Source organism: Uloborus diversus, chromosome 2 (genome assembly GCF_026930045.1).
Source record: "Uloborus diversus isolate 005 chromosome 2, Udiv.v.3.1, whole genome shotgun sequence".
NCBI classification, from domain to species: domain Eukaryota; kingdom Metazoa; phylum Arthropoda; class Arachnida; order Araneae; family Uloboridae; genus Uloborus; species Uloborus diversus.
This window is the reverse complement of record NC_072732.1, coordinates 174080441-174106607: the sequence shown is the minus strand read 5'-3', so window position 1 is coordinate 174106607 and position 26167 is coordinate 174080441. Positions and strand designations below refer to the sequence as shown.

Below are 26167 nucleotides of genomic sequence, written 5' to 3'. Positions count from 1 at the left end.
CATGGTAGGCCTTGACCCCCGTAGGCTGTTAGGGCCATTGGGTTTGGTTTTCAGTTAAAGTAAGAAAGAGGAAAATTCATTTCCTTATTGTAATCTTACTACTGAATACTAATATGATTTTGAGAAAATGTTGGCAAACTACAATTGACCTCTAAAAAGAGAACCGTTGCCACACTTCAAAATATTTTTACTTTTTGCTTTCTTCAAATTACAATGTTAATACATTTTCTGAAAATAATTTGTAGCGCAGTTGAAACAAAATGTTACATCGAATACTAGAAAAAGCGATTTCTTAAAGTTCGTATACAAAACAGAAATTGCTTTTTAAGAGCAAAAAAATTTTCATTATTATTTTATATTTCATTTTAAAATCTGTTAACTCTCTCTCTTTCATTTAACAGGGTCACGAGTTAAAACTATCAATGACTTCGGTTTCGTCATTTTGGAAATTGCCGGTGTATTCGGAAGAGACGCTGGAATTTACACATGCAAAGCCATCAATGCCTTTGGAGAGGCAACAGTAACAGCTAAACTTACAGTTAAAGGTAATCCAGAAAAATTTTCTTCGATGTTTTCTTTTACGTACGAGAAAGCTTAAAAAAAGAACGACTTAAGTGCTAATTTGTATGAAAAGGGGAAAAAAAGTAAGGTTCTATACAATTGTTACGTTGTAAAGTTAATTTTAACATTGGGAATGATGTTAAAATTAAGTGCAATCTCGTGAGTAAATATTGCATTCTTAAAGAGATTTAGCTATAAAAAATAACTTTTTAGCAATAATTGTAAAATTTGAGCTCAAAATATTTTGTACTCAGTTTCCAAAATTATCGTTCAAATTTAAACAAATAACAGTACATAGAATCTGTAAATCCTTTTTATTTCTCTTCTTATTTATTTATTCTAATTGTATTATTAATTGTTTATTTAGTGTAAGTGCATTAATTAATTAATTAATTAACTTGTACTTGTATTGATTAATTTAATTGCATTTGTTTATTTATTTATGTAGACTCCCCCGTCCCCGCCCCTTTGTTTTGTTGTTCCTTGTTCATCGTCTATTTGTTTATTTTGATGTTATTGTCCCTTTCTGTTTTATTATTAATTCTACAGTTGTCTTGCAACTTTATGTGTATGAAATATTTAATATTAATTATTAGTATTACAAAAAATCATTAATTTTGAAACAATTATGCCTTTTGTTTTTTGAAAAATGGTCGGTAAAATAGATTTTTTTCCTTTTCGATAATAATAATAACTAGACTTAGGAAATAGTGTTTGTAGTGTTTTTCTTTTATGTAAAAACTGTCTCCCAAGCTTAATCACGTGATGTATTACAGCTAAGAGTTCAGTCATCATGGAGCCGCAACTTCCAAGTGAGTGGCAATCTGGCACTCAGAGCCTTCAGAGATTGGAAGAAGCAATGTATAGAACGGAAGAAGTCATCATCGATGACGATCGCAAAATGCCGCCGAAATTCATCACTCAGATCCAAAATCTGGAGAACAAAGAAGAAGGTGAAGCAGCCCATTTCGAATGCCGATTGGAACCTGTTGGAGACCCAACGATGAGAGTGGAATGGTTCGTGAATGGAAAGCCCCTGATTAAAGGTAAACTTTGAGTGATTACTGAGCTTGATATGCGTGATACGCAAAAATCATCAACCGCATTAGTATCCGTAACTCTGTGCAACAAAATGAAGGTGCCACTGTCGGCGAGAACAAAGGGGCAATTTTATTTTTTAACAAACGTATCACTTGCCGCACAAAACACCCTATAAAGACCCCAAACATGTTAGATCCTTCTTTTGTTGCATGAACCGTATGAGGCAATGAGAAGCAAAGGTATGATTGTGACAAAATTAAAAATTTGGAGCTAATCAGAAGAAATCATAGGAGTTTATTAATGAAGCAAATGCAATTTCATGCCTTAGCATAAATATTTCCAACTAAAAAAATGAATAATTACATGATTAAATAAGTAATAAAATTAAAATAAGAATATTAATAACTTTATAAAAATAACAAGAAAGACGCTAAAACAAAATGAATAAACAAATAATAAAGAAAAGTAAAAATATTTACGGATTTTCTCGAGTAAGAATGCCCCTGTGGGGGACCCTATCTTAAGGCGTCTATAGTTAATAAAAATTTGCAACACTGTAAAAAAATTCCGAAACGTTACTGGTTATTTCTGTAGAACGTCTCGGGATTTCACACGTTTTCACCTATTTCCCCGTAAAAACAAGTATCTTCACAAAAAAGGTTCCTGAATCGCTATACGTTGCACGCGTGCAAACTTTTCACTGTTGTGGAAAATATTTTTAGCAACCAGTTTAAAAATTGAACGAACGTGTTTATGTGTTAAATGTTTCTATTTTTTACTGTCAAGCATGATTTAGCAATTTGATTTAAAATTCGATAGGTACTAGAGTACATACAGTCGACGACTTCGGCTTCGTTGTGCTGGATATTGATTGGTTATTCCCAAGAGATGCTGGTGAATATATGTGTCGAGCTATCAACAAGTGGGGACAAGACACAACCAAGGCAGTTTTAAAGATCAAAAGTAAGTACTAACTCGTATTTTTTACTCTTAAACACGCTGAAAAGGGTATGTTGTAAATACATCATACTATATTGACTTGGCTTGGTAAAATTCTGAAACTAGACTTTTAAGAGGACTAACTTCTAGTTCCACTATGTAATAAAAGAAAACGGGTTTATTTACTTATACCTAACTGAAAAGAATATCCCACAATGAGATTTTTTTTAAAAATAAGACTGGTTGTTTAGGATACTATTAAAGATTAACGCAGTGATATTTCGGCATTTGATATTCATTAAATTCGTTTTCCTTGGATAAGAACTTGATTTTACTGTTGTTGTTCGTAGTACTTGTTTTAGTTCAATATTTTAGCACCATTACTGAGAAAATATTACAAAAAGCAATTTTAATTTGTTTTTTGTGTTTAAGGTAAGCGCAACATCATCATGGACAGTCAACTTCCCGAAGGAATGTCCGCAGAAAAACTAAGGGAGCTCGATTTTCCACCACAGCAAGAACAACCCATTGAAGAAGTAAAAGCACAACCTCCCAAATTCATTACACAGATTCAGCCGCAGGAAAATCTGCAAGAGGGTGACAGTGCTCACTTCGAATGCCGGTTGGAGCCCATCAATGACCCTAAGCTCAGGGTAGAGTGGTATCATAATGGAGTACCATTGAAATCAGGTAACTGTTAAATCCAATTTATTTCTGAAAGGTCTTTCAGGGAAACAATTTTAAATGGGTGGAGTAGAAAAACAGCATTTTTTTCACGAATGAAAATAAGAAGAAAAATTTTTATCAGTTGAAATTTTGCCAGTTGTGGAACAATATAAAGCCATTCCACGGATAAACAGACATTTTGTTCCGCATGTGACAGATCAAATATGCCATTAAAAACAATGCTAATGAACAGAATTTTGATGCTTAAAAAACCGCAAACGAATCCATGATTTCTTAAGCAAAAAAAAAGTTTTTATTGCCATTTAAAATTATAAATTCTTTATGAAATATTATATGGGTTCTCGCGTGCAGGACAAAGTGGCGGATTTTTCATTAAATGTCCCCGTAACTTAAAACTGGTTTTTGGTTCCACGAATTTGGATGTTTATTGAGGGACATTCTAAAAAATTTAGTTTTGAACGCTATGGATGAACCATATTCTACGAGACTTGATATGCATGGTAAATGTTTTAATGGTCACTACAAGTCAGTGATAAAAAGTACCCGCTGCAGTTTTCATTTTGATTGGTTTTAATTTTGAAATTTTTGAAGTTGATTCTCATTTTGGTATGGAGATGGCTCCGAAATGTTTTTTATTAATAGTATATTATATAGTACATTATTAATGGTAAGATGTGTGTGTGTGTGTAAAGGAGCGTGCACAGAAATTTTGGGGCCCATCACAAATGACTTTTCCGGGATCCCTTCATATTGTTTACCCTTATAGTTCACCCCTAATTTTAAAAATATTGGGTCCCTTTCAGGCTCGGGCCCGGGATAACAGGTGCCCTTCTCTCCCCCCCCCCTACCCTTCCCGTGCACGCTCCTGTGTGTGTGTTTCGAATGTAAGTTGAATTCTAGTATTTTTGTTTCCCGATTGACAGTGCAATAAGGGCAAAAAAAGGAGAGGCAATATTAAAATAAAAAAGCATCATGGGGAAATTAATAGTATCAAAATAACAGGCTTTATTAGTATTCCACATTTTTAGTACGACATTTAGTGAAAGTTTATATTCATTTAAATATTATTCAAACCGAAAAAAAAATCTGATAAAGACTTAGAAAGTGTTTAAAATGATATTTTGTATGCTTGGAAAGAGTTACCCCATTCACAAAATATTTTTAAATAAAACAAAATGATTTTTTTTTTTTTTTTTTTTTTTTTTGACGCTGGCGACTCTTTTGTGAACTGAAGTTTATTCATTTTGGTTTAACAGCTAAGCTTTTGTGACGTCATCGACTCGAGTCACACCCAACGATAGCTGACAAGCTAATAAACTTTTCACTCATTACATTATTCATTGTTGTGTTCTATTTCGATTGAAGCATTTTTCATTTACTTTCACAAAACAATGACTTAACTCGCATTCATTTTGACTTTTACGAGGTTGATGTTTACCTTTTGTCTCTAAGAGAAAAGATGAATTTTGGTAAATGCAATAAATGATGTCAACTTTTAATTCTCTCGATCTCATTGAAACAGGGTAATAAGTATATATTTTGAATTATAGGACATCGCTTCAAAACTACACATGATTTTGGTTTCGTTGCTCTGGATGTCTTATATGTATATGCTGAAGATTCGGGTGAATACACTGCACGTGCCGTAAATGATTATGGGGAGGACATCACTAAAACAACATTGAAAGTCAAAGGTAAGGATATGAATCCAGTGCTACAACCCCTTCCCCCCCCCCCGCCCCACACACTGGTCCTTTTCCCCAAAAAAGTTCCTTTTTTAGATTTAAGGCTTCTTTTTTTTTTTTCAAAAATATTTTTCAAACCCCTTTTTTCTGAGAAATTTTAGTTTCGTTTTCAATTTTCCCTGGAACCACTTTTAACCATTTGCAATTTCTCGCCCCCCCCCCCCCACACACAAAAAAGTGTTTTTACCCCAAAACGTGATTTGTAAATATTGAATTCAATAAGCTATTGAGAATTAGAGCTCAAAACTATTGCTTAAATTCAATAAATTCTTTTAGCATAATTTCTCGTTCTAAGCAAACGTAGTTTTTATAATCAAAAAGATTTCAGCCAATTAATCGGCTAAAATTTATTCTGGATAGTTACTTGGTCTAATTAAAATAATTTTAATAAAAATAATAAGTTTTCCAACAGATTAATTAGCTGAAGTTGGCCGATTATGGATGATCCACTGCCGATTAATGAGTGCATAATAATTTGAACCTTTAAAATTAAAATTAAAAGTCACTTTTCAGTTTTTTTTTTTTTTTTTTTTTTTTTTTTACAATTTCGATCTTTTTTTCTTTGGGGACAAACTAAAAATCTATTGGGTGCCCTGTTGATGAAAACGTTTGAAAAACCATTGCTTTTCCGTTTGTGTGACTTTTCAACTGAATTCTTTTCACAGCAACGAGGCTCCTGGAGTACCGAACACAGCTTCCAAAATCAATGGAACAGGGCGTTCAAAAGATTGCTGAAATGGAAGCTTCTTGGCAGAGGTAAGTCAAAATTGCAATTACCTTAATTGTATGATGTGTACAGATATGTGTAACACATGAGATGGAACAGCTGGATTTCGCTGAGCTCAGCTTCAAAATAATTCATTTGAATTCAAATTTATAGATTAACTAATTTGTATTTTCAAAATCTGTATTGAGTTCAAACATGGAAAATACATTCCAATTTAACGTAAATGCGAAAAAAGAGGCGAAATTGGGTAGAAATGAGGTTTTGGGTAGTTGGTGTTACGGGGAAAAGAGTTCAGATTTAACCGGGCACCAAATTCCATACCAGTTCCTTTAATTTTAGGTGTAGGATCACATGCCCAATGCTGTCGGTGTGCGTATGTGCGTAACCAATGAAAGTTCAAGTAAGCGAATCGATAAAATTAAATTGAAATGAATTCGCTTTAAAGCTGAGTTTAACGAAATCATACTGTTTCGTCTCATTGGTTATGCACATACGCGCACCGACATCATTGGGCATGTGATCCTACACCTAAAATTGAAAGAACTGGTAAGGAATTTGGTGCCCGTTAAATCTGAACTCTTTTCCCCGTAACACCAACTACCCAAAACCTCAAAAGTAAGTTATAGCATTATATTTTCCCTATACATTAATGTTTTAAGCAAATATTTGACTTAAATCTTCTATGTACTAAAGATTCAATTATAATATAGCTATTTTGTAGGCATTGTAAAGTAATTAATTCAGTAAATGAAGGTGGCTCCGCAATGTTTTCATATTCTAGCAATAGAACACGGGAGAAAAAAAAAGTAGGTGTATTGCAGAATTTCAAGCATGAGTTAATCAAATATTGAACGCGAGGCTCCTGCGCCATGGACCACAGCTTGACTGTTGATATTATTGAACATTATAGTACTTAATTATGTCCTGGTTATTCAAGCTTACTATAAGCTGTTCCCCCCCCCCCCATAGAGGTCCTTAATGTTATTTTATGCTCTGCTATGTAAGTCAAATAAGCGCTGAAGTTCACCGCCTAACTTACTGATTAGTACTAAAACTTATGAATGAAGAATGAATCTGGCGAATAAAATATGAAACGCGAGTAACTTTTCACTATCCGTATTGTTTCACAGGAGACGCTATTCTGTTTTACAGTGAAACCTCGACTCCCTTTCTCAAGGGACTGGGTTAAAAAATGTAAAATACAGTAAAAATGTGAAAACGGGAAATACATAGCAGCAAAACTGATAATGGGACCCGATTTAAAAAACGTTAAATACGGGAAAATGTCAATTCAGGGGACGTAAAATCGGGATTTCACTGTATAACAAAAATTTGATGTTTTGAAACTTTAAAATGTAAAAGAGTCTGAATCCTATTTATGCACATGCAGGATGGTCATATGTTTTACCATTAATTGTGCTTTTTAAAAACTGCGGAAATTATTTTACATATCTCTTGCAAAACCGACGTAAACAACAGTGGTTTCTTGCTGTAATATTTAGTTATCTCACTTTTTAAAATGTTCAAACAAGCGTTGTGTGTCCTTTTTATCCGGCTGTTTTTTAGCATTTACTTTTTGACGTAAAAGAACACAACTGACGGTCTAGTGGTAAACCATTACATTGTATTCAAAACGAGACATTATTTATGTCTATCTTCATTGAAAAATAATTATTTTCGTTCGTTTCTAGAGTTGTATCCGAGGAAGAGGTTCCCGTTCAACGTTGTCGCCCTACGTTTGTCATGAAACCTGAGCCTCAGGTGGTTACGGAAGGAGAATGGGCAAAATTCTGCTGTAGAGTCATTGGCAATCCTAGACCCAGGATCATGTGGATTGTTAACGGACACACTATTGGACCGGTAATGTGACGTTTTATTTTGATTATTTTTTGTGCCCAATTGAATTGTATGAGGAGTATACTGCAAGGTTATCATTTAAAAATGCAAGAGTAATTAAACCAACGAAAATACAATGAATGTGTGTGAAACGTGAATAAATACAAATTAATTTTTATAAAAAAAAAGTCTGTTAAAGTAGTATGAATTACGCTGGACGATAACTTTTTCTATGCTTGACCTCAGTGATTATAGTAAGAGTTAAAGACTGCATTTGTTGTGTGTGTGTGTGTGTGTGTGTGTGTGTGTGTGTGTGTGTGTGTGATGCAGTTAGTTTTGCACAAATATCGCCTTAGCTCTCGCTATTTCATGTGGTGTAGACTTTCCTTATGATTGAATGTAGAGCATATTTATTTTCAGAAAAATTACTTGATCATGCTTCATTATTGCCATCTTTTTGAATCAGGGCTCCCGTTACAAGCTGACTTATGACGGCATTTATCACCTGGATATTCCCAAAACAAGACAGTACGATCAAGGAAAGGTAGAGGTATTTGCTCGCAACGGATTGGGAGAAGCTTACTGTTGCACCACACTCCAAGTGAGACCAAGGCATGATGATTATAGGGTAGTGCTCAAAAATTCGCCCAGGCGTAAGTCCACTTTTGATCATGATTCTCATTGTGTAGCTCATATTCGAGAAAATTTTGGTAGTGATCCTGGAAGCTGAGAAGGAGCAAAAGTCCTCGCGAGAGTTTGATTTGAATGGGAAATTCTTTTTTCCCCTTCTCTTTTGGCTTGTGAAAGGAAATCAAGTGGTCGTATTTGAATTGACTCAAGCTTCAATCACTGCAAAAGGTTTTCTTGAATTATGCGGTAGTCATTTTAATTATTATGAACGAAGAATAAGGGAGATTTTTAAACAAGTTCGGAAAAAAGTGCGAAGGGATTTTTAAAACGAGAGGGTTTGGTGACATTTGTTCTACACTAACTTATTGTTTCTCCTTTCAATTATTTTGTAAATTTATATTATATATAACAGTTAGGTTAATTATTTGTTATTTGAAATATTTGCTTTACGGTTTTGGAAAGTGACTTTTACGTTACCTTTTTGTGGATTTAAGCACAGCATTTTGTAACAAGTTTAAAAATTTCAATCTATGTAACTCAACAACTATTGGTAGAAGCTCAATTAATATGCACATAATTTCCGTTTAAATGCGACATGATAGTTAAAATGCATTTTATATTAAAGTTAAAGTAGTTTTGTCAGTTTGGGGGAGGAAAAAGGTTGTTTTGATACCAAGATTCTCCCTTGTTCTTCTATCAGTATTCATTGAAATAACTCAGATCTGTAGCTTATCTTTCTCTCTTCGAGCATGAAGAGTAACACTTAACTAAATAGAATTAAATTTCTGCTTAATGCTGTCGATGCGCTTTGCACACTAACGGGGTATCTTCTTGCTAATTGAAATTTTCGTAACGGGCAATCGACCGTTAAAATAATTTGTGAAAACGTTGATGCCGAGCAAGTCTTCAGTTGCTGGAATTTGTCTGTCTTCAAAGAAACTGGTCCTTCTTTGTGACATCAACCTCAGCAGAAGGACACAAAGGAAGCTATTGAAGAAGACCTTATACATAGGTAGGATCTATCTGTATATCGCTACTCATTTTCTGTGCAAACGAATACACATTATTTGACCTCATCAAGTTGAGGTAAAAAAAAATCGAGTTTTTTTAGTTTCCATATTGACTTTCAAGAAGCTGTTCAAAAACTGCAAGAAGTTCATAGGAATTAAAAGTAGTTTTTAAAAACATTAAATATTTATATTAGTTTCTTACCACGTTTTAGTGTTTTCTAAATGATTTGCTTAGTGAAAAAGAAAATATTTAAGTGTGCCTAAGTAATAAAATTTACTTTTATTTTTTGTGATTAAAGTAAGGAAGAACGAGAATAGCAACACACTGCAAATCTTAAAACACTTATTGATCACGCTTTGAACATGGGCACTTGTTCCTTTTTTAGAACACTTTGAAGCACTTTTGAAACATTTTTTAAAGGCCTGTTGAGAGCAGCTTTCTGATTTCAGAAGACTTATTTGGTTCAGCGCACTTTGTAACATATTTCAGAATGCTTTTGAGAACATTTTTTTGAAGACTGACACCTATCCCTTCGTTTAGAACACGTTTTGGACAATTTTTACAGCTCATCTGAAGCACTCCTTTGATTATACCAGTACTTTTTGCTGTTAATTTTAATGCAAATTCGCAGAGCAGCTGTCAACCGCTGCTGTGCAATAGACTGTATGCGATCAGGAAAATGCATCCTGTTTGAGGGAACTCACAACACCAACCAGAAGCTATTCATTGCTACAAAATTTCTTGTTTTATCATATTGAGAGATTCTATTGACTGTTAGTTAAAAAAAAAAGTTGCTAAAATTATATTTGTATGAAATAAAAGGGACGGTTTTACAAGTTTCAAATGTGCCCCTAATTTGTTCTTCAATGGGTTCCTAAGTTCAAATTTTAAAAAAATCGGGACTTTTTCGGAACGGATTTTGAGCACATTTCAGTGCACTTTCTTTTTAATGTTGCACATTGTAGTACTCATTTAGGCAACTGAAGCACTTTTTCTCAATTAAAGTGTTCCAAAAGTGTGTACAATGTGTTCTCAGAATTTGCAGTGCACAAGTGAAATAAATTTCTATTATGTTGAAATCAACACTTTGAGACAATCTGTTTCATCTAGCCTTTTATTCCTTTAACGTGTACAAATTAATTTATTTCTTAGCTTCAGTAAGCAGTAAAAACTCTGAAGTTCAATGCACCTTTTTAAAAGAATTTATTGAAAACAATAATGCAAACCAAAGAGAATTTTGTTTAACGATCAAGTTCATGTACATTTGCCCCCATAAGCACTGCTTCGTTTCTAAAGATACTTTCAATAATAAGCTTATGCTTTAACCTCAAGTAATGTGTCTTTGTTTGCTTATGCATGGCTTGCATGTAAAATCTTTTAACTTAATTAACATAATATAATCGATTTTCTTCTTCTAAATGCTTTAACTAAAGAAGAAAATCAATATGTTTTTTGTACTTTATCTAAAAAGTTTTCAAATCATATCACGAATTATTTATACCTGGAACAAAATACATAATATAAGGCAGTGAGAAGCAAAGAGATGTAAGTACCAAAATTAAAAATTTTGAGCTAACCAGAACAAAGTTAAGGGGAACCTCTCGTCTGTCTTGGGGAAAGAGATAGTACTAGTAGCCCTGGTAGATGCTTCTGTACGGCATGATTTACAAAAAAAATTCAATGAAAGTCTACCTAGGACCTTATCGTTAAACGCGTTGTATTGAAACTTCAAAACGTCCACTTACATCCTTTGTTCCCCATTGTTTCATATGTACTATTCAAAACGCTCAACATAAAAGTTTTGATAGCACTTGTTTGTTTCCTGTAATTACAGTGAAGCACCGTTTATACGTTTCTCTTTTATAAGTTTTTATCAATTACACGTTTTTAAAATTGGTCCCTGTAGAGTCTAATACACATTAACCTACACCTATTATACGTTTGTTCATTTATACGCTTTTTTCGTACAGTCCCTTCAAAAACGTATAAACGGTGCTTCACTGTATTCCGAAAATATTGAGTTTGAAAAGTAAATTTGTTCACATGATTCTTTTATACATCTTATATCAGGGGCGGCATTTCAACATTTCATTTGGGGGGTCGAGTTTTTTAAACATCAATTTTCTCAGTATGAAATAAAATACCAGTACATTTTTTTTAAGTAAGGTCATTAAAGAAATTCAAATTTTAATTTCCACGCTTTTAATTTATTTTATAGTAAACTGTAAAAGAAAAGATCTTGATACTGCCGTTTCTAAAGTAAATTTTCAATGTTCGATTTTTGGAATCCAGAAAAAAAGGAAATCTTGGTACTATATTCCGTCAATGTCCAGTGGCATGCTCTTGGCAGTATAGCTGAAGATGAAAGTCTTGCTTGTCCCATCATGCACCAAAAAAAAAAAAAAAAAAAATCTCTAACCTTCTGAGACACGAAAATGATCTTTCACAGTTAGCTGAGTTGATTGGAATCGGTGAAAAATAATTGAAGCTACAAAGTTATGTTAGAAAATGCATTTTTAAAAATTTTATCTTTAAAAAAACCACGTAAGTTTAAAATTTGTGCTCTAGTCTTCATTTTTCATCATTGAAGTACACTGGCTCTTCACAAAACGATTCTTTTTGCTTCGTACAACAAATTTTACATGTAACTGAAATATTTTATTTATCTTGTTCAATAACCTGCACATATAATATTGAACTTAGATTTATCACTAAATCTTGTGTTAATTTCATTAGAAACTGAATGAATCTACTATTTCATACAAAATATTGAGCCAAACATAGGACTTTGCATCATCATCATGTGAATTTTTGTCACTTTTCTAAATATTTTTTTAAATGGATCTAATAATTCCAAATTAATAAGAAACTCTTAATAGGAGCTCAATCAAGAGTTCTAGCTTTAACTTTTGAATACCATTTTGTACCTCTCAGTTAAAGAAATACAAAAGTAAACCCAACAAAAGTACTTGTTGATGCACGAATTTTTTTCAAAAATAGCGTGTCTTTTGTAAGAAGTTTCCATAAAAGTATACAATGTATTGAATTGCTTAAATATGCCTCTTAACAGAAGGAATCAATGTTCACTCACTAACTGAACGTACATTTTAAATATAATCGCAACAATGAACTCAAAATACCAAGGAACTTCTCGTAAAAATCGGGCCAGTCACACCTGTGCACTGCCCTTTCATATTAGAAGCAGAAGCATCATCTTAACTCTGAACTTAAAAGTATGAGGCATTTAACCCATATGAGGAAATTTCTTCTTCAGTTGAAACAAACTTATTCTCCGTCTGTTTTTTATTCTGGAAGTTCTGAAAATGATTCATGAATTTCTAAGTTATTATCCTAATAGCGAAAAACAGTTGCTCGTGTCTGGACAGGTCTCGAATTTCATCAACTTTTACTAAAGATCGTCTGCAGATTTTGTTATGTGAACTGAATTTCCCGATTTCTTAATATTTTGCGCAAAATATTTGGGGGTGCAACCGCCCCCTCTTGCTCCCCCTATTTGCCGCCCCTGTCTTATATAATAATTCGTAAAACTATTGCAGTGTGTTTCGTAGTGATTTGTTAATCAAACTCATATGATCAAAAGGACCATTTATCTTTAAGTAAAATGGCTAGACCTTATTTTTGCTACACTAGTTTTTCACACAATTTCCATACGTTAACCAATTTATTTTAAAAAAAAACATACATTTGAAATAAATTCTTATTTGATTAAAGTTCATAAATGCTAAACTAAATAATTCAATCGTCTCTGAAAAGCAATTACCATAGCTGTTTAAGTTATTTATTTGGATAAAGTTCTACTATAGTTAGTAAAAGCTAAAAATCATAATAATCCAAATATATTGTGCCTGATTCACTTTAGGAACAAGTAAAATAAATGTTTCAAGTAACAATCTCCTTTGCTCAAAGCTTCTCTAGATGAGAAACAAATAAATAAATAAGAAAAATAAAATGCAATAGTAATTGAAAGTGTATGAGTTGTTTTCATTCTCACACATACATATTTTTAAAACTTTAACTTATTACAAACGTCAATATATTTCAACTTTTTTTAACATTTTAAATATCATATTTTTAACTTTTGTAGAACGTAATCTTATTTCAATCTATCTATTAAAAAAGAAACATATATTTACATGAAAAGACGATGCAATAAATGTTCTAACTTCTCAGTGGTTGTCTTGCGTTACATTGTCAATGAGGCGATGCTTCGCCGAAAAAAAATACTGTGTACTCTCACAAATCCGGAGCGCAAAATTCGGAACGATAGTCAGGATTTGTTTTAAATTAAAGTCAGTAAAATCCACGATAGTATTCCGCATTGCGTAAACAACAGGTATTTTGTGCCTTTGGTGCTTCATGTCTCAACAAAATTGACATCTCTTATGATTCGGTCTACCGCCAAATCAGTTTGGATTTTTGAGAGCCTACTACACGCAGTAAAAATACTATAACTCCAAGCCCAAAGAGCTTCGCCAATCTGATTCCTTTCTGTGTAATTTAAATTTTGTACACATTTTCAGCTTGGTACGATTCAGAAGTAAAATCATACCAAAAGGTTCGTGCAGAAACAGAACTGGAGAAAGTATTTGAAGAAAAGCTTACGCCTGGAGGAACGAAGATAGATGTCTGGAAGACGGCGGAAGATGATGAAGGTAAGAACAATTTACCTTCTCATTTTAACACTCATAATAGAAATATAAAATGAGATACTAACGTAGGCAGGTAAACGGCAGTATCTACAAAAATAACTTTTCAAGACATTAAAAGAAATGCGTTTTGGATTCATTACTAATAATAGGAAAATGTTGGAATTGCAATTGTTTTTTTTTTTTTTTTCTTAGCGGAAACCAAGTAAGCAAAATTGTGCAGTAATGTTGACATACAATAGATGATAAAAATCCAAAAACATGTAAAATGAAAAATTTGCAGTTACTGCTTTTTACTAGTTCACGACATAATAATAAAATCTATTGAGAGCCCGAGGCAGCTTTTATTGCACTTCCTTTTTCACCTAAAATTGGTGCCACTCAAATTGAGGAATTTTCGAAATTGCCTGCAGCAACTTTCTGTTCATTCTCGACAAAAGTTTACAGAGTTAAAAATCTGAAATAAAACGTCTTTCGACTACAGATTATTTGTACATTTTTGAAAGTCATGTGTACTCTCCGCAACCAAATTATCATAAATTTGAGGTTTTTAGCTAAATTTAAAATTATTTTTTTAACCATTTTTTTTAATCTGGCAGTTTCTCATTGATATATTTCACCATTATAATGCCACGTTTAGCACAAAAGTCGTATCTGCACTTTCTATCAAAATTGATTTATTGTCTGGAGGTGATTCGTTATAACATATTTTACTTACATACAATGTTCTGGACTCATGGGGACCCCACTGTAATGGGAAGTATTTAAAAAAAAAAACTGAAAAAATGTAATCTGAATCAAATATAAGGCGGCGTAAAACTCTAAAAAGCAATTCTTCATTTAAAGCTTGACCGCACATTCGACTTCTGTGCTTAACACGGCAATTAACCAAGTGTGTGTGTGTGTATGCTTATGTAATAAATTGTTTTCACATCTAGTTTAGTAATCCTTATGAAAATATGTATCGCTATTAAGAAGAGAGTACTTTTAATTATAGTTGTTTCTTTATTCTTGTGCTATTTCATAATTTTAATTAATAAACTAATTCATGCATAGCAATCTTTTTATGTTTAAGATGAAATTTTATTTTTGAAAGGAACAAATATTATTATATCCTGTATAAGCTTCTGGTGCACCGAAAAAGGAGCTGGGGGGGGGGGGTCAAAGGAGGAGCAGATTAGGTGGATGGCGCCTTTAAAGATGACTTTGTTTTTAAAAAATGCGTAGTTGAATTTTAACATCATTGTTGATCAAATGACTTCGTTAAAAATTTATTATTAGACTCTCTCCATCCTATTTAAAGCTCCATTTTAGTTTTTATAAAATAGTAACCTTAGAAAAATTTAATACACACACATTTATTAAATTACTTTTCTTTCTTTAAACGCGTGAATCTATCAGTTTCACCTTTTTTCGGTCGACTGCTAATTTTGAACTTAGAAAATTGGAGGGCAAAGCCCCTTTGCCGTTGAAGGTAAAGGGGTTGTTGCCCCCCCTCCTCCTCCTCTTGCCCCTCCTTGCTGCGGGTGAGACATACTTTATTCTTTCAAAAGTGACGGGTTGATTTATGCACTATACCTTACTAATTATTTTTTGGCTTCCAAATACTTTAATTTATATTGTGGCAAAAATATTTTACTCCGAAAGATTTTAGGAGCAATTCAAAATTTGTAATTTAAAAAATTATATTTTTATGTATTCTTTATTTGACAGGAGATCATGTGAAATTAATAAAACGACTTGAGGAGGAAGATACCAAAAAACTTATTCCTGAAGTCCAGCGATACAAAACTGTATCTACTTATGTAAGTTTACTCTTCACATGACTATCAAATTCACATTACTTTTTACATCGTATATATGTTCAATACAAGTAGTTTTGTATCTGGAATACTCTTTTCCATTCACTCAAACTTTAAGTTACTTTAAAAAAGATTTATTTCTGTTAAAATATGTCCTTACCACATTTTTGTTTTCAGATTGATCCTGTTACTGGTGAGAAAAAAGTTGTCGATGAATCTCAAGTTCAATACATGGCGAAAACCTATGAAGCTCAGGCACAAATGTAATTATTTTTATGACTTTTGTACTTGAATTTTATGAAACAAGGAGAATCGCTTTTTCATTGTAAAATCTGTGTAAATATACCTGAAACAGCGCACTTATCTCATCTTGAGACTGCAGTTTCGATCTCATTAGAACTTATCAGTCTGGATTAGTGAATAACCCAGCTGGAGGCAGATGTCTTCTTATTGAAGCTGCGAGTTCCAACAAATTAGTAGATGAAGTATATGTATCTCACCAGCGAGTGTCCGCAACATGGTGCTGTTCGACTCGTGAATTGAAGGCAAAGCTTGGGTATTTAGGAGTAAGTTACCACCCCTTGCTTATTCACTAATCCAAACTGATGAGTTCTAATAGGAATGAAACTGTAGTCTCTGGATGGGTTAGCCGAGCTGTCTGGTGTATTGCACTTAGTTCTGCCAGCAGCCCCTGTCTTAGGGGCGGTAACTTACTGCTAAACAAACAGAATTGCCTCTTAAGCCAGGAGCTCGGAAATGAGGTAAATGGCAGCAACTAAATAGCTTATTAATTGCTTAATGAATTATTTTTCAATTCGAAATAAAAACCGCAGTTAATATGTTGCTTTGTTTAGATTTAATCAGCCCTTCATTGCCGCGCAGTTTGGTAACTTTTCCGACAATTGGCTCCAGGAGAGAGTTCTAATCTCGGATACCGTTTCGATATAACTCTTAAAACTATAATTTGACGTTTAATATGAAAATGCATAAAATTAGACAAAAGTATGGTAGAACAGTCATGTATTTGTATGCTGAAATTTTCACCGATGCAATTTTATTCTATACAGCGATAGCCAGAAGGTGATCGTGCCTCCTCTACCAAGTTCCCAACAAGAAAGTTCTATCTATGGGAAGGAGGTAGTGGTTCAGAAGCAGAAACAGACACAGAAAGAACAGAGAGGCGATTTAGAAATAACTCGCCACCAAACCGTCACAGAGACCAGGGAACAGGAACACAAAGCTGTCACAAAAGAAAGAAAAGTGATAGGAGTTGTGGTAAGAATTTCATTCTATTTCATTCTTACGTATTTGTATTAAATACATTACTAATGCCATTAGCAATTTCATATTTACTATTTTCAAAATGGTAAATTCAACTATAAAAACAAAAAACCAATTTTCTGAGATTTTTAGTACAGCTTTGTGTGTTTTCACTCGATCTGGAGCATAGGACAGTCTCTTAACATATTTTTTAACTCAGTTGTTTATAAATTCCTTTTTGACTCAATACTGCTTTCTCACCCAATAGGATAGTTATATTATAAACGCAGAAAAGGGGAGTCAGCACGGTGACACATTTTGTGTTACACAGGGTGCACCACGAGGACAAAAGCACCCATAGGGAGGGAGGCAAGGGGGGGCTCAAGCCCCCTCTTTGAAATGAGAACTTCCTTGCTCTTAGTACTTTTTTATTTGCAAAAATGTAAAAACATTTCTTCTCCAACCATTAATGAATAAGTTGTTAAAAAGGTCAAATTTTACTAACTTTACTCTATACAGGAATCGGTTTCCATGCAGAAAATATCCTGCTAAACCATGGGGAAAATATCTGAGCCACCCTCCCCTTAAAATTTTGCTTATGGGCGCCCATGCACGAGGAGGCCACGTTACACCCCTTGTTAAACAACACCTTATCCGCCTGCCGATTCTGGACTTTTAATGAGCAGTTTACATTTGGACACGCGTATTGCACTAATAGATTTTAATTGCATAGTCTGAAAATATTGGGAAGTCAGGAGACGAATAACTTCAGTTTATAGCCTGGCATTTGAAAATAAATAAGTTATAAGCGTAACAAAACTTCAGTTCTTTTTGATTAAAAATAACCAATAGGGGTTTGATTAAAAATAACCACCATCTATGACTTTGTCAAACTGATAAGCAAGAGCTGAGCACGTTGAATATATTTTCATTTGAAGAAAGCAACTTACTTTTGCACAAATGTTAGAATACCCATGAGATAACTGAACAAAGAAATATCTTGCAATGATAGTAAATAAATTTGACCTTTTAGTTTTTAATTATTGCCACAAACACTCATATGCACTTTAAAAGCAAGAGCGTATCCAGAAATTTTAAGAAGGAGAGGTGACCGATTTTTATTCTTTACCCTTTACTACATATCCTGGTTTACATACGTTGGTCTTCAATTCCGAACTATTTCAGGAGTTCCCTCTCCCGTCCCCTAGTCAAAAAAGGTCCTCCAAAATGGCGTTTACTGAACTTTAATGCCGAAAAATTGTGGGGAGAAAATTCATGGGAAGGTAGGGGGGTGATCAAACCCCTATTTTCCTAGAACCATCAAAGATCTCCTAAAATTGAGTGTTTTGGAATTTCAATTTTGAAAACTTTTCCGGGAAACTTTCGAAGCCCATTTCGCTTCAAAACGTTATTGAGCATGAATTGCAACTGGTTTTTTTTTTAATTTATTTTTTCCACATTAAATACGAAATATTTGCAGTGGGGGGGGGGGGGACCCTTAAGAACATCATAAAAATCGTCTGAAATTCCCTTTTTAAAATTTCAATATCAAAAAAAATGTCGGCGTAGGGTTTTTCAAGGGAGGGGTGACTGCCCCCATCGCCAATTCCTTGTATCCAACCTTGTTCGATTCGATTCTAAAGCGCTGAAAATTCAATTTTATATACGTAATTTAACAATACAATCTGTGCGAGGGGCTTGAATTTAAAGGATGTAGCACATTTTAAGCAAAAAACTATTGATTTTATTTTTTTTAATTTTACTCATTTATATACTTATTTACTATTTCTAATTTTATGTTCATAGTATCGTAGTGTAAGCAGACTGCATCTGTTTTTACCTTTCAGCCAGAGACAAAGCCTCCCATGTTTACTAAGAAAATAGAGCCTTGCAGAGCCTTCGAGGGAACGTCTGGAAAATTCTACTGCGAATTTACTGGTTCTCCAGTGCCTCATATCACATGGTTCCGTGAAAATTTTCCGATCAAAGATTCGCAAGATTTCCAGGTACGGAGGAACTTAAATAATTACCCCCAAATTTGAAGATAATTAATTTTTATTTATATATGTTTATTTGAGGACATGTTTTGTATTTGATACTTTTCTAAATACCATTAAAATTGATGATTGAACTTTTAAGGAAAATATAATTATGTGCTTTCGTCTCTGATCGATTTGGTTTTGAATGTCTAATTATCAAAATGAACAAATGTGTTAATAATAAACGCATCTCAATGCATAAAATACATTAGTATTTGACTTTAGGACTAAAATAATGAACTCTTTAATGAGAGGAAAGTTTGAATTATCTGATATTCTTGACGTGTAATATTTAGAAAAAGTCTAGGTTTCTGAATGCAATCAATCATATTATTTTGCAGATTACTACAACTGATACTTCTTCCACTATTATTATCAGAGAGGTATATTTAGAAGATAGTGGAGTTTTCAGTGTTAAAGCCGAAAACCGTGGTGGAACAGCCAAAAGCTCTGCTAACTTAGTCGTCGAAGGTAAGTAACTACTTCTGTCCTTTTTCTTAGCGAATCACTTTTCAAAAAATGTTACTTAATAAAAAGTCGTACTTTAAACTTTTGTGCAAAATACCACATTTTAACTATTGTAAAAAGCTGGCTTAGTAAAAATACGGTTATGGTTTTTTTTTTTTTTTTAGTTGAATCAAAATTGTGTGTTACTAAAACGTTTCCTGGAAAAAAATGTAGGATAGCGACTTCAAACGCGTTTTACTCAAAACTTGAAACTGTTCACTTGCATTCCTTTGCTTCTCACTGCCTCAAATGAAATTCCTCAAACTTCTTACTTGCCTTATTTTAACGTGTTCCAAAATATCAATCATTTCTACAACTTTTCAAAGTTATCAAAAAACTTTGCATCCACGTGCTGTAAAAAGAATGTTACATTCTAAATTTAAAATGAAAATAAATCACAAAAGAGCGAATCCAACGTGAGGGAGACTAAAGAAAAATATTCACAATATCAGTAAGAAAGTTCAAAATTTAATATTTTTGTTTCGTACATCCAGCTATATGTAACAGTTGAAAAAAAACAAAACAATCGATCTGAAATTTTAATCAGGTTTAGCTGCAAAACTACGGTTTTGATTTGCTGCCTTATAAAAGTTCAGTTTGTTTAAAAGTTATATAGATCTTTAATTTAGAGAGCCACGTTTTCTGTATATCCAGGAATTTCTTCAATCATCTTTAAACACATGAAAAGCAATATCTTACCGGATGATAAGTATTTTCTAATTAATTTGCATCAAAAAATGGGAAACAAAATTATTTCATCGGCGTTCCAACTGAAGTCAATAAGTTTAAAAAACTAATTTAATTCAATACAGCAGCCAATAATTGTGCAGTTAGTAATTTCCTTATGTGAATCAATTATACATAATTTTAAAATTTTCATCAGTAACCAAGAGATTGGGATCTGGATTTTTTTTTCTTTTTCATAAGAACGCAAAGGTTTAAATTGACAATAATTTGAAGTCTTATTAACTTTTTGCCTAAATGTCGACAATATGTTTCCTCTTATTCATGATTCCCTGTTACGTTTTCTCGGACAATATTTATTCATGAAGTTAAAACTGTTTCTTCAGAATATTAGAACTACAGTTAATGAATTGAAATTTTAAAGGCATTTTTAATATTTCAGAGCGCCGGGAACAGGTTCGTGGAACTATACCACCCAGTTTCGTAAGAACCATTCAAGACACTACAGCAAAGATTGGACAATTGGTTCGATTGGATGCTGTTATTGCTGGAACTAAACCAATGGACGTGTATTGGCTCAAGGTAAATTCATGTTTCAAAGATTAAAGTTGAACAGCAATGTGGAACTAACAATAGACAATTAAGAATTCACTGAAGCCTGGTAAAACTTTACGTTAAGTAGAACGAGTTAATATAAGAGCAAACCAAACGCGGACCCTGCGTCTGGTTTTGGTGCGGTTCATTGTTAAAATATGACGCAAAAATTAGTAGGAGAGGGGGGCATAAGTGTATTATTTGGGCATAAAAAGAGTTTCTGGAGATATCCCCCAGTAGTTAATCAAAATTGAACTCTTTAAAAAGCAGTTTTGAGCTACCTTTGGTCTATTTAAAATCGAGGTCAAGACACCCTCTAGTTCTATGGGGTGAATACAGCAAATAGCTAATTACAACTCAGTTTTTTTCCATAGTGCTTTAAAAAATTTCAAAACTGAATATTTTTTCACAGATTCTGGTGAATTCGAAGTTTTGATTTAAATGTCATTAAATTAACATTTCTAACTTTTATTTAATTTAGAAGTATTTGTAGGGTTTCTTTTTTGAATTCGAACAAAAATTTTAAACAAAAGTAAAACATTCTATTTTTACCAAATTTGTAGTTACCTATGCGTAGAAATCAGATGCATGTATGAGATAACGAGTACTTGAGTTTTTTTTTTTTTTTTTTTTAATTTAAAAGAAACAAACGGTTTTGTTTTCTGTCAATAAATGAAAGAATAAACATTTATTGCAGAATGGAAAGAAAATCGTTCAAGACATAACTCATAAAACAGTCGAAGAGGAGGATCAATATACACTTTTAGTCCTGGAAGCGGCAAATGAGGATGTTGGAACGTACGAATGTGTTGCTATCAACAAAGTCGGGGAGGCTCGTTGCCAAGCCAGTATACAAGTTCAAGGTAAGAAACTAGCAGTTAATTAGTCTTTTGAACATATTGTAAGTAGTTAATATTTTTTCTTTCCAAAAAATCAAAGAATAGTACAAGTGAATTAAGTTATTTTACCTCTCTGTTGCCAAAACGTTTTCATCTTAGATGCATAATTTTCATATTTCTGCGTAGTATGAAATATTTTCTCAGAAATGGAATAAATCGTATGAAAAATTGATGTTAGGAATATGGCATTGCTCAGCAGAATTGAGAGTAACGCATGTTAATAATTTTATCTTTATTACACTCAGGAACACTGAAAATAGCGCCCCAAGAAAGAAGATAGGTATATTCGCGAAACTTTGCATATAAGAAGAATGACATCTGATATGCAAATGATCCAAGTTTGGTGTCAACGCGCAGGACCGTTTACTCACAGTATCGGTGAAATAGGGGAAAAAGGAGCTATATAAACCAGTGCATAATTTAAGATTTATAAATGTTAAGATTACATCTGGATTGTCGAAGAACTTTAATGAGTGAAGGATGCCAGATAGACGAGTTAGAAAGCGTTTCTCACAGCTAAACGAGTTTGAATGAGGTTTAATAATCGGCATGAAAAATGCAGGCTGGTCGACGAGCCGTGTTGCTGTCTAGGTGAACCGTTCAGAGTATTCCGTTAGAAACTGTTGGAGGCAGTGGACACGAGATGGTACTCGCGTGCAAAAAATCGGGTTTGGAGCCACCAGGAAGACCACGCGGAGAGAGGATGGAAGTATCGTGCGGCAAGCGCTCATGGATCCCACAGTAACTCGTTTCACCATACCAGCAGACGTAGGGGTAGCAGTTGTTCCCCGAAGCATTTCCAAGCGTCTTTCGGAAGTAAATCTGCAGTCAAAGCGCCCTTTTAGTGTACTCCCTTTAACACCAAAACATGGTCACTCCGTCTGCAATGATGCGAAGCCAGAGCAATGCAGGATGTCACTGATTGGCAAAAGGTGGTGCTCAGTGATGAATCACGATTCGTTTTGGGGTCAGATAGTATGCGCGCACAGATGTGGAGACGCCATGGAGAAAGGTACCATTCCACCAATTCTATCTCACGACACACTGCCCGCACAGCGGGCATAATGGTCTGGGAGGCTATAGCCTACGATAACCGATCCACTCTAGTTGTGGTACGTTGAACCTTAACGGGCCAGCCTTATGTTAATGACATTCTACAACCACATCTTGGAGGCCGTTCCTAAACGCTCTCGCAGGAGCAATTTTCCAACTAGATAATGCTCGCCTGCATACAGCTAGAGTAGCTCAAGACTTCTTACTCCCCTTTTGAGACTCTTCCATGGCCAGCCCGCTCCCCCAACTTGTCCCCTATAGAGCATGTATGGGATCGGCTGAAACGCCAGATGTCGCTGTACTACTCTTTGCAAGATTTAGAAGTGACTGTTCAAAATTTTGGGATCCATCTGCCTCAGGACAACATCAGAAGTTTAATTAGCTCAATATCGGACCGTATTGCGGCATGTGTTGGAGCAAAAAGTGGTCCAACGCGTAATTGAAGTAGCACTGTATTTATCTCGTTTCTTATCCAGTATCTGTTTAATTGTCTAGATTCTGGGATCAAGTATATCTCTCATCTGTATTATTCTGTACATTAAATTTCATTTCAATCCAATGCTTCCTTCTTGAGGCGCTATTTTCAATGTTTCTGAGTGTATATGAGAACTGCTGTTTTGTAGCTTAAAGTTTAGATCATATTTTTTTTAATGTACGTCGTACAACTTAAGATATTTTATGGTGATAACCAAGAGCTTTGCACCAAAACAAGTGTCTTTTATATTTCTCTTCGAGGGACTTTGTTTGAAATGCAAAAGATAAATATAAATTTAAAAAATAAAATTTTAAAAAGTTAGCATCAATGCTCGTTTTAGCAATAAAGTTGAAAAAAGAGAGAACTGAACTTCAACTTGACGTTCAGTTCTCTCACTTTCTTGTGTGGTGAGTTTTTTGCATTGATGAAAACTCCACCGTAGGCTTGAAATAGCTATATGCTGTGCTTTTCTTGAGAATTTGTGCTTGATCAACAACGTTAATTTTTTCACTTTATTTAAATCATGCATATATATATATATATATATATATATGTTTTACTACTTCATTTATTTCCATCTGTAATTTTTCAATGCAAATTCAATGCAATCTTTAAAATGTAAAACTGATGTTTTTCCTTAGCTGCTCCTTCTCCTAAAGCCAAAAGCTCTACGCCAAAGAAGACGGAAAAGAACATCAAGGCTCCAGAGTGTGCCGAACCATTGAAAGATGCCACCGTGAAAGAAGGCCAGCCAGCTGTTTTCAAATGTAGATTCTCAGGAGCACCAGGTACTTGTCCATTGCTGTTATACTTGCTTTTATTGGTTTATTTTAGATGGTTAAACTTTCCTTTTATATAAATAGGGGTGACCAGATACAGTTGATATAAGGGCTTTAATTTTCGAGTGCGTATGTGCAGAGTCTTACGAAGAAGCAACCGACTTGTGCTGGTCTCACCTACGTACGCTGGAGAGCCCTTTTTTTTTAAGAGTTATTCGTAAAAAAGATTTTTTTTAATGCACAAAAGTAACTTTTTATGGTTTGCTTTTATCTATCGTATAAGGTGTTTAAGTGATAGTATCACATTAAGCAAGATACTACTGTGTTTCTTGAACAGAAGGAATGATTTTTTGTAATAGAAATTGCAAATATGTTAAGGCTATTTTTTCGCCGTCTTTGAGGTTATATAACAACGTTGTTTGGATTACGTTGATACATTGAGATTGGATCAAGTTGATACCGTGTAATAACTTAACTCGTAAGTTTTTGATTTTTTTTCCAATAAATGATTAGAAATGAGAAAGAAAAAAATGCAAAGGAATTAAATTCGTCTTGAAATATTTGAAAGAGTGCTTTTCCAAGACAACAATTATATTTATCATCTAACTCAAATTAAACTTTTCAACGTTGTGTATGAGTCCTCTAAAAACATATCTTTAGAAACTTGATTTTGACACTTATTATGTTCGTTGTTGTTATGCTCAAAACAGCATATTCATTTCTGTATCAACTTGACCTCTGCTTAGTATAATTGATACATTTCGGAATTTGTTTTAAATATTTTTTGAATGAAAAAATTATGTCGGAAAAGGTGTTGAAATTATTATTTGATTGGAAAACAGAAAAAATTATACAGATTTTTTTTTTCTTTTTGGTAAGCAATTTTAGTAACAACAACTAGAAAAACTAAAATCAAAAATGTATGCCAACAATACACGGTCTTCAGGACCATCATTTCGAATTTTTCCTAAGGGTGGGGTATAGGGAGGGGGCGAAGAGTATATGCACAAAGTAAATTACAAAGAAAAAAAATACTCCAGCTTACATGTAACCACATTAATTTCCAAATGCCAGAAAAGCAATCGACCTATCTCCTTGACCCCGCTAAATGACGAATCGTCCGGTCTCCCCTATTCAATATCGTAAATCGTCATTCTTGTCGCTTTGTCTAGTTGATGATTGTTTTTTTTTTTTCTTAGAGAAAACTTATTTCGGTGACTGAACTGCTTTAGTTAGCAATGCTTCATTATTTTTCATTCCTTTTCAGCACCTCAAGTGAAATGGTTCCGTGGCGAAATCGTGGTCAAGCAATCTCGCTACTTCCGCATGTCTGCTGAAAATGACGTCTACACCCTTCGCATCTCAGAGGCTTTCCCCGAAGACGAAGGTCTCTACAAATGCGTAGCCACAAATTCAGCTGGAACTGCATCGACGAGCGCTAACCTCAAAGTTGTAGGTGAGTACTCCAGTGGTTTGAAGTTCAAGACACATTATGTCTACAAGGGTGCCCCGTACTAAAACTTTTGGGAAGGAGAATATTCTCAATTTACCGAATGCAACACCAAATGTTACCGCATTATAAAATACAATCATGCACACATACCTACAGGGTGACCACTGATGAGATGTAAATGGAAAGATCCGGTTTACAGGGGGAAATAGACGCATCTATTAGTTTTTTGGGATGCTAGTTTTTACACATGTGTGCTAGTCTTTAAATAAGGCTGAATCTCATTGAAATTGACAAAGCACGTGCATCAAATTTTTACTTTTTCTCCTCATCGAGATAGACTCGTCTTATCTGGGCGTTTGCCAAAATTCCATATCATTCGTGGGCAGACTGTACCAACCAACATCTAATAAGAGACATTTGGAATCATGGTAAAAAGAAATCAGATTGTGTAATATTGCAATACTAATGCAAATTTGCCAAATAACCGAAAAAAATTTGCCGAATTAGGAAACGTTTTGAGGGGGGGGGCTAAGAATTTGGTGGCAAGTTAATTTTTTAACAAACAATAAAATATTTACGTTGTTGTTTTATTTTTGCATTTTTTAATCGTCTTTTATTAACCATCCTAATAGGTTAAGTGAAACAAGCACTAATTTTAAATGTAAAAAGCTGCAGTTAAGTTTTAATTTTTCGGATAATTCTCAAAATGGACCATGTTTAAATAACTTTCTAAATCACAGTTTAATTTAAGAAATATTCCTATTCTTAATTATAAATT

At 33.8% G+C, this 26167-nt stretch overlaps 1 protein-coding gene across 2 annotated transcripts in view; it reads left to right on the top strand.

The window, feature by feature from the left end:
- Window positions 1-26167, top strand: part of LOC129216163 (titin-like) — a 279902-nt gene that overhangs the window by 95719 nt on the left and 158016 nt on the right. For both annotated transcript variants that reach the window (XM_054850333.1, XM_054850332.1), the window contains exons 57-64: window positions 402-545; window positions 1338-1607; window positions 2422-2565; window positions 2974-3231; window positions 4779-4922; window positions 5639-5729; window positions 7392-7560; window positions 8003-8189. In XM_054850333.1, coding sequence (XP_054706308.1) covers window positions 402-545; window positions 1338-1607; window positions 2422-2565; window positions 2974-3231; window positions 4779-4922; window positions 5639-5729; window positions 7392-7560; window positions 8003-8189 — 1407 coding nt within the window. The remainder of the gene's footprint in view (window positions 1-401; window positions 546-1337; window positions 1608-2421; window positions 2566-2973; window positions 3232-4778; window positions 4923-5638; window positions 5730-7391; window positions 7561-8002; window positions 8190-26167) is intronic.